Source organism: Gigantopelta aegis, chromosome 13, assembly GCF_016097555.1.
Source record: "Gigantopelta aegis isolate Gae_Host chromosome 13, Gae_host_genome, whole genome shotgun sequence".
NCBI lineage: Eukaryota > Metazoa > Mollusca > Gastropoda > Neomphalida > Peltospiridae > Gigantopelta > Gigantopelta aegis.
Genome location: NC_054711.1, coordinates 2,442,378 through 2,452,377, shown reverse-complemented (window position 1 = coordinate 2,452,377; position 10,000 = coordinate 2,442,378). Strand labels below are relative to the sequence as shown.

At 37.2% G+C, this 10,000-nt stretch overlaps 1 protein-coding gene across 1 annotated transcript in view; it reads left to right on the top strand.

Moving 5' to 3' along the window:
- Positions 1 to 10,000, top strand: part of LOC121387601 — a 251,086-nt gene that overhangs the window by 182,935 nt on the left and 58,151 nt on the right. The window contains exons 103-108 of the mRNA XM_041518760.1: positions 981 to 1,151; positions 2,568 to 2,693; positions 4,329 to 4,529; positions 5,487 to 5,744; positions 8,151 to 8,363; positions 9,116 to 9,270. Of these exons, the coding sequence (XP_041374694.1) occupies positions 981 to 1,151; positions 2,568 to 2,693; positions 4,329 to 4,529; positions 5,487 to 5,744; positions 8,151 to 8,363; positions 9,116 to 9,270 (1,124 nt within the window). The remainder of the gene's footprint in view (positions 1 to 980; positions 1,152 to 2,567; positions 2,694 to 4,328; positions 4,530 to 5,486; positions 5,745 to 8,150; positions 8,364 to 9,115; positions 9,271 to 10,000) is intronic.

Below are 10,000 nucleotides of genomic sequence, written 5' to 3'. Positions count from 1 at the left end.
AAGTCTCTGCCCTGCATTATGTGATTTATTTAACCATTACTAAGTCTCAGCCCTGCATTATGTGATTTATTTAGCCATTACTAAGACTGAGCCCTGCATTATGTGATTTATTTAACCATTACTAAGTCAGCCCTGCATTATGTGATTTATTTAACCATTACTAAGTCTCAGCCCTGCATTATGTGATTTATTTAACCATTACTAAGACTGAGCCCTGCATTATGTGATTTATTTTAGCCATTACTAAGTCTCTGCCCTGCATTATGTGATTTATTTAGCCATTACTTAGTCTCAGCCCTGCATTATGTGATTTATTTAACCATTACTAAGTCTCAGCCCTGCATTATGTGATTTATTTAGCCTTAATAAGTCTCAGCCCTGCATTATGTTATTTATTTAACCATTACTAAGTCTCAGCCCTGCATTATGTGATTTATTTAGCCTTAATAAGTCTCTGCCCTGCATTATGTTATTTATTTAACCATTACTAAGTCTCAGCCCTGCATTATGTGATTTATTTAACCATTACTAAGTCTCAGCCCTGCATTATGTGATTTATTTAGCCTTAATAAGTCTCAGCCCTGCATTATGTGATTTATTTTAGCCATTACTAAGTCTCTGCCCTGCATTATGTGATTTATTTTAGCCATTACTAAGTCTCAGCCCTGCATTATGTTATTTATTTTAGCCTTAATAAGTCTCTGCCCTGCATTATGTGATTTATTTAGCCATTACTAAGTCTCAGCCCTGCATTATGTTATTTATTTAACCATTACTAAGTCTCAGCCCTGCATTATGTTATTTATTTAACCATTACTAAGACTGAGCCCTGCATTATGTGATTTATTTTAGCCATTACTAAGTCTCAGCCCTGCATTATGTGATTTATTTTAGCCATTACTAAGTCTCAGCCCTGCATTATGTGATTTATTTAACCATTGAGATAGCACCTTTAATAGTTTCTGTTTTATTTTCTCCAGGTATTAGTTTACCCTGCGAAGCTGGCTATATCTGTCTGAAAGGATCGAACACTGGCACACCAGCAGATGGCACCATGGGCTTGATTTGTCCGGCGGGACACTACTGCTTAGCAGGGGCTATCACGGCAGCTATGTGTGACAAAGGGACGTACGGACCGAAAGACGGGCTTGGTAAGTATTAGACACCGTACATTCTAGGGACGGGACGTAGCCCAGTGGTAAAGCATTCGCTTGATGTGCGGTCAGTCTAGGATCGATCCCCGTCGGTTGGCCCATTGGGGCTATTTCTCGCTCCAGCCAGTGCACCACGACTGGTATATCAAAGGCCGTGGTATGTGTTATTCTGTCTGTGGGATGGTGCATATAAAAAATCCCTTGCTGCTAATCGAAAAGAGTAGCCCATAAAGTGGTGACAGCGGGTTTCCTCCCTCAATATCTGTGGTGTTCTTAACCATATGTCCGACACCATATAACTGTAAATAAAATGTGTTGAGTGTGTCGTTAAATTAAAAAATTTCTTCCTTCCATACATTATACATCAGTATGGGTATAGCTGATATGAGAAATCAGATGGAATTTTGTGATTGGTCATTAGTTTCCTCTAATGAACCAATCAGACATGAAAAACCTGGATTATTCAGCAGTTCCAGATTAACAAACTTCTTTTGTTTAACGACAGCACTGGAGCACATTGATTAATTAATTATTGGCTATTAGATGTCAAACTTTGGGCAATTCTGACATGTACATGTAGTCTTGAGAGGAAACCTGCTATATTTTTTCATTAGGAGCAAAGAATATTTTATATGCATTTTGTCACATACAAGACAGCACATACCTTTTAATTTGATATTAGTCTCCTACTGGTCTATCTGGAGGGGACTATAGGTTTCATCCTAGGTTTATGGCCCTTGAACTTAGGAGATATGAAAATTAGTTTTCCGGGCTTTATTTTGCAAGGCCAGAAGACATTGAGATAAAATTTTATATGCAGCTTTATCGTATACTGTTACAGGTCAAGTTTAACTTTCATGACAATTTACTAATTTGTTACAGAGTTATGGACCTTAAACTTAGGTGATATGAAACATTTGTTTGGCCTGATAGGGAACATATACTGCTTTAGCAGTACTCTAAGAATGCTTGTTTTTCCTTGGTCTAGCTATCAGCCTTATGTCCGATGGCTTAACCACAACACCACAGAGGCCCGTACCTGTAAGCCAACAGCTTAAGTACTACACCACCAATGCCAAATTTAACTTTAAAGATATTTTTCTTGTTCTGTTTTCACAGAACAATCAGTTTCGATCACACTTTTTTTTTATTGGATTGTATGGCTCTGGCAACCAGACCAACGTGGCACAATGCTAATTGTATATGTTTAAATTGATATCCTACATATGTGTGTTATTGTTGTGTGTTTTGTTTTCAGGTGAGTGTCTGATGTGTCTTTTTTTTTTATTGGATTGTATGGCTCTGGCAACCAGACCAACATCTACTAGAAATTAATTCTGGCACGATGCTAATTGTATATGTTTAAGTTGATATCATACTTATGTGTGTTATTGTTGTGTGTTCTGTTTTTAGGTGAGTGTCTGATGTGTCCAGCCGGTCAAACGTGTCCTGCACAAGGCATGAACGACACGCTGCCTTGCCCTGCCGGTCACTACTGTCTAAATGGAACAGCCAACGACGGAATACCCTGTAGCCTTGGTAACTACTTGTTCTTATCAGTTCCATTTAACATCAACAACATTTGTATTATAATTATATTTACTATAGCAACATTATAATTATGATATTTACTATTTGTATTATAATTATGATATTTACCATTTGTATTATAATTATGATATTTACCATTTGTATTATAATTATATTTACCATTTGTATTATAATTGTGATATTTACTATTTGTATTATAATTATGATATTTACTATTTGTATTATAATTATGATATTTACTATTTGTATTATAATTATATTTACTATTTGTATTATAATTATGATATTTACTATTTGAATTATACAGGGCTTCTAGAATTTTTATAAAATCCACTAGCCATGGGATCAGTGATTTTAAAAAATATACTAGCCATGATTAAAAAATCACTAGCAGTACTTTACTTTAAGTTAACACAATTTTACTAAATAATAGTAACAATCAGATATGTTACCTAAAGAGGAAGATGGCGATTAAAAAACACTAACACTGGGGGGTAGGTGGGTGGGTGGGGTGGGAGGTGGGGCAAAATATTCATATTTACAAAATAGATATATCTGCAATATTTGACCAAAAACATTCACTAGCCGTCGGGCATGGCAATAGTAGCTATTTACTAGCCCAACAGTGAATATCACTAGCCATGGGAGTGGGGCTACCATAATCTGGAAGCTCTGCATTATAATTGTGATATTAAAGACATTATGATCCATGTAGAATGTTTTATGGAGTTGTTTCCCTTGTTTTATCACTGATGTTACTTATGATGTTTAAAATTTTTTTTAAACAAAATGTTAATAAAACATGTTCCATATAATTACTTTTGAATAATATTTTTAAGTGAAACTACACTATTCCTGTAATGCTGAGGATATAGCAATGTATAATACAGTTCGTTGTAGCATGTGGGTAGGCCTGCACTGAGGAATAAAAACCGCATGTACATAGTTTTAACTTTCATGGCGATTTGCAATAAACACCGATTCTAACTGCCAGTTGTCTATATCTTTGAGGATTTTATGCACCTATTATCCATTAACATTTTTATAAGTCAGAAAAATTGAAACAGTTAAACCATAGCGACGCTATGACAGCGGTTCCATGTGACATCATAATACTTGACCTAGAATGTGTATACATGTACAAGTCTGCAGCAGTCTATGGGTTTCTTTTGTTGTTCAGTGTATTAACATTTTGAATAGTGTCTTTTGTAAATGAGTAACCTACGTGGTGACAACAATTGTTTTTGAGGTGTCATTAACAAAACATGTAGCCCAGTGGTACAGCGCTCGCACGATGCGCTGTCGGTCTAGAATCGATCCCCATCGGTGGGCCCATTGGGCTATTTCTTGTTCCAGCCAGTGCACCACGACTAGTATATCAAAGGCCATGGTATGTACTACCCTGTCTGTGGGATGGTGCATATAAAAGATCCCTTGCTGTTAATCGAAAAGAATAGCCCATGAAGTGGCTACAGCGGGTTTCCTCTCTCAATATCTGTGTGGTCCTTAACCATATGTCTGACATCATATAACCATAAATAAAATGTGCTGAGTGCATCGTTAAATAAAACATTTCTTTCTTTCTTGTTTAACGAAACATTCCTTTCATTTCATTTCCCACAGGTTCGTACAACCCCCACGAAGGTCTCAGTACCATGGACCAGTGTCTGGCCTGCCCACCTGGCAAGTTCTGTAACGAGACAGGACTGGCCGCACCCAGCGGTCTGTGTCACCCCGGTTACCTGTGTGTGACCAACGCCTCGCACCCTGCCCCAGACGATTCGGTCAATGGACCATGTCCTGCTGGTCATTACTGTGAAGAAGGTGAGTGTTATTACGAGTCAGGTTTCTGGAGTGTGTCCGTTTTTTTATCTTGATAACACTGACATTGTTTATTAGTTTCCTACTGTTCCAACAGGTGAGAGCTATAGGTTTCTTCACCGTCCTTTTAGCTGTCTGTCCCTCTGTCCCTCTGTCCCTCTGTTTGTCCGTTTGTCCCACATATTGGTTTCCAGACATTTTTTTCACAATGCCTCAAGATATTGTGTATAGGTTTATCATGTACATAGTTTTAACTTTCATGGCGATTTACTCAGTTTTAACAGAGTTATGGCCCTTTAATTTAGGAGATTCGAAAACAAATATATTTCTGGACTTTTTTCCGCATTGCCTCCAGTAATTGAGCTGAAATTTTGTGTATAGCCTTATCATTTACTGTTACAGATCACGTTTGACTTTCACTGTGATTTATCAATTTTTCACGGAGTTGTGGTCCTTGAACTTTTTCACGGAGTTATGGCATATGCTTTAGAGCATTATGGAATTAAAATATAGCAGAATTATGAGCTAAATCACAGATGAGATAATCATACAAATATCTCTCTCTTGAAAACATGACCTGAGATTTTTTTTTGTGGTCTAAAAAATTTAATGTTTTTCACATTTCACAAGACGCTATTTTGAGCCCTGAGGTTAACATGTACTAAAGTTTTGTTTAAACAAATTTCTACTGGTTTGTTCGCAGGAAAGGTTTCCCTACGACATGTCCCCGCGGTACTGCCAGAAATCAGACCAGACGGAAGTTCATTCATTCATCCGTCCATCCATCCATTCATTCACATTTTCATGTTCTACTGCTTTGTTCACAGGAATGGTTTCCCCTACGAAATGTCCTTGAGGTACTGTCAGAAATCAGACCGGAGGGAAGTTCATTCATTCATCCATTTGTCCGTCCATCCATCCATTCATTCACATTTTCATTTTCTACTGCTTTGTTCGCAGGAACGGTTTCCCCTACCAAATGTCCTCGCGGTACTGCCAGAAATCAAACCGGAGGGAAGTCGGTCGCTGACTGCTGGCCGTGCGCTCCCGGTCAGTTCTGCGGGTCTGACGGTCTCCTCCTGCCCAGCGGAGACTGCCTGGAGCGCTACTACTGCCCCGACTACGCCAACATCAGCGTCAATGCGCCCACAGATTTCGCATGTCCGGCTGGGTACATGTGTCCCGCGAAGACGGGAATCCCACTGGGATGTCCGCCCGGTGAGATTTAAAATTAAATCTATTTTGTTTATGATGAAAACCCTTTGGGCTAAATTTATGAAGTTTGTGTTTGTTAAATGCAGATGTTTTGTAAGTAAATGTAGTTACATGTGTGTCTTGTAAGTGAATGTAGTTACATGCGTGTGTTGTAAGTGAATGTAGTTACACGCGTGTGTTGTAAATGAATGTAGTTACATGCGTGTGTTGTAAGTGAATGTAGTTACATGTGGGTGTTGTAAGTGAATGTAGTTACACGCGTGTGTTGTAAGTGAATGTAGTTACATGTGTGTGTAAGACAGGAACAGGCTCGGTAAATTTATATTTTATATTTTAAAATTAGTTTTAAAGTCGCTTTTTATTTATATTAAAATATTTTTAGTTAAAATAGGTTATTTTTATTTTTATTATTATTTTTTTAATATTAAAAACACATTTTATTTTAAAGTCACTTTATTTTATTTTAAAATATATTAAAGGCACATTTTAGTTAGATTAAAAAAAAAGTTGCAGACGTTTTTTAATTTAGATTGCAAAATATATGAATCATTTTTAGTTAGAGATTTTGTTTTTTAATATTACAGAAAAATATATTCATTATCATCTTCTTCATCAACATCATTTCTATTGTTGGTGTGATTAGATTCTATTGTTGGTGTGATTAGATATAATATGATATTCAATACGTTATACTTTACCCACTTTCTGTAGATTATGTATGAGTAGCATGATCATGATGATAAGTTTGACATCTTCAGCTGTTGGTGTGATTAGATACATGGGATATAATATTTTAAACTTTTCAAAGAGTATGTTCATCTTCAGCTGTTGGTGTGATTAGATACATGGGATATAATATTTTAAACTTTTCAAAGAGTATGTTCATCTTCAGCTGTTGGTGTGATTAGATACATGGGATGTAATATTTTAAACTTTTCAAAGAGTATGTTCATCTTCAGCTGTTGGTGTGATTAGATACATGGGATGTAATATTTTAAACTTTTCAAGAGTATGTTCATCTTCAGCTGTTGGTGTGATTAGATACATGGGATGTAATATTTTAAACTTTTCAAAGAGTATGTTCATCTTCAGCTGTTGGTGTGATTAGATACATGGGATGTAATATTTTAAACTTTTCAAAGAGTATGTTCATCTTCAGCTGTTGGTGTGATTAGATACATGGGATGTAATATTTTAAACTTTTCAAAGAGTATGTTCATCTTCAGCTGTTGGTGTGATTAGATACATGGGATGTAATATTTTAAACTTTTCAAAGAGTATGTTCGTCATGAGCTGTTGGTGTGATTAGATACATGGGATGTAATATTTTAAACTTTTCAAAGAGTATGTTCATCTTCAGCTGTTGGTGTGATTAGATACATGGGATATAATATTTTAAACTTTTCAAAGAGTATGTTCATCTTCAGCTGTTGGTGTGATTAGATACATGGGATATAATATTTTAAACTTTTCAAAGAGTATGTTCATCTTCAGCTGTTGGTGTGATTAGATACATGGGATATAATATTTTAAACTTTTCAAAGAGTATGTTCATCTTCAGCTGTTTGTGTGATTAGATACATGGGATATAATATTATAATCTTTTCAAAGAGTATGTTCATCTTCAGCTGTTGGTGTGATTAGATACATGGGATATAATATTTTAAACTTTTCAAAGAGTATGTTCATCTTCAGCTGTTGGTGTGATTAGATACATGGGATATAATATTTTAAACTTTTCAAAGAGTATGTTCATCTTCAGCTGTTGGTGTGATTAGATACATGGGATATAATATTTTAAACTTTTCAAAGAGTATGTTCATCTTCAGCTGTTGGTGTGATTAGATACATGGGATATAATATTATAAACTTTTCAAAGAGTATGTTCATCTTCAGCTGTTGGTGTGATTAGATACATGGGATATAATATTTTAAACTTTTCAAAGAGTATGTTCATCTTCAGCTGTTGGTGTGATTAGATACATGGGATATAATATTTTAAACTTTTCAAAGAGTATGTTCATCTTCAGCTGTTGGTGTGATTAGATACATGGGATATAATATTTTAAACTTTTCAAAGAGTATGTTCATCTTCAGCTGTTGGTGTGATTAGATACATGGGATATAATATTTTAAACTTTTCAAAGAGTATGTTAGTCATTAGTTGGAACTATACACCTAACTTTGAGGAGCACCATGATTGGGAGGTACAATGGTTGGACTCACCGGGGGTGTCTTGTGTGTGCGTGGTGGAGCATTCCACCAGAAATATAGGAGCTAGGTTTGTCCGGCTTTGTCATTATCATCATCATCATCATCATCATCATCATCATCATCATCATCATCATCAAACTTCTAAAATATATTTTCACCAAAATAATTATTTTTATATATATATATTTTCCCCAGGCTCCTACCAACCTAGTTCTGGATCGAATAGTTGTCTCCCCTGCCCCGAGGGAAAGCTGTGTGCAGGAAACACGAGTGTTCCCGAGCCGTGTCCTCCATTCTCGTACTGCCCCACCAGTACCGTGGCGGCCGTCCTCTGCCTGAACGGAACGTACACTGACAACAGTACAACGGGACTGGTAACTGCAGCAGATTGCGCACAGTGTCCAACTGGTAGGTTTTATCAAAATAATTCAGTGTTGGTTAAGACAGCCTAACCGGCTTCGGTGGTGCAGTGGTTAAGCCATCTGACTACAGGTTGGTAGGTACAGGGTTTGCAGCCTGGTACCAGCTCCAACCCATGCAGAGGGAGTTCTTAAGGGCTCAATGGGTAGGTGTAAGACCACTACACCCTCTTCTCGCTCACCAACCACTAACCAACTAACAACTAACCCACTGTTCTGGACAGACTGCCGAGGTAGCTGAGGTGTGTGTGGCCCAGGACAGCGTGCTTGAATCTTAATTGGATATAATTATGAAAAAAAGTTGAAATGAAATAAGAGAGCGTAAAGTCGCAGACCTATTTTCAACTCATGAGAATGGACACTATAAGTTTGGTTAATCTGCAAACCAGTAACACATTTAAATAAAGTTACAATAGAAACAAGAGTCTGTGACTTTGAAACAGGAATATACCCTTAAAAATAGACAAACTCTATCTTCATAACCGTTATACTTCTCAGACGTACATGTGCATGCATTTTAACAAATTTAAAATGCATTTTGTGTTATTAGAAACACCAGGATGACCAGAAACACTTCTTACGTAACGAAATGGATAATCTAAATAAAATCTAAGTAATGTATAATTTCAAGGATCAAAAACGGCTATAATAGTAAAAGATAATTATGCTGTAGTGTTTAGAAATTAGGGTCTGTTACTATAAGCTTAAAGCACTGTATTATTATTGTTTTCATTTCTATAGGGAAATACTGCACTGGAGGTATTGCGGCTGGGGACTGTTCTGCAGGCTATCTGTGCATAACTGGCATGTCTGTACCAAATCCTGACGCCTCACTCCGACCCAACGGAGGACCGTGCCCATATGGATACTACTGCCCTGAAGGTAGGTTTGGTTTGGTCTTTATACAACATGGTGGAAGACTCAGTCATTTGACTTGCTGTTATGATGGGGCGGGATCTAGTTTAGTCTTTATACAACATGGTGGAAGACTCAGTCTGTTTGACATGCTGTTATGATGGGGCGGGATCTAGTTTAGTCTTTATACAACATGGTGGAAGACTCAGTCTGTCTGACGTGCTGTTACGATGGGGCGGGATCTAGTTTAGTCTTTATACAACATGGTGGAAGACTCAGTCTGTTTGACTTGCTGTTATGATGGGGCGGGATCTAGTTTAGTCTTTATACAACATGGTGGAAGACTCAGTCATTTGACTTGCTGTTACGATGGGGCGGGATCTAGTTTAGTCTTTATACAACATGGTGGAAGACTCGGTCTGTTTGACATGCTGTTATGATGGGGCGGGATCTAGTTTAGTCTTTATACAACATGGTGGAAGACTCAGTCTGTCTGACGTGCTGTTATGATGGGGCGGGATCTAGTTTAGTCTTTATACAACATGGTGGAAGACTCAGTCTGTTTGACATGCTGTTATGATGGGGCGGGATCTAGTTTAGTCTTTATACAACATGGTGGAAGACTCAGTCTGTTTGACTTGCTGTTATGATGGGGCGGGATCTAGTTTAGTCTTTATACAACATGGTGGAAGACTCAGTCTGTTTGACTTGCTGTTATGATGGGGCGGGATCTAGTTTAGTCTTTATACAACATGGTGGAAGACTCAGTCT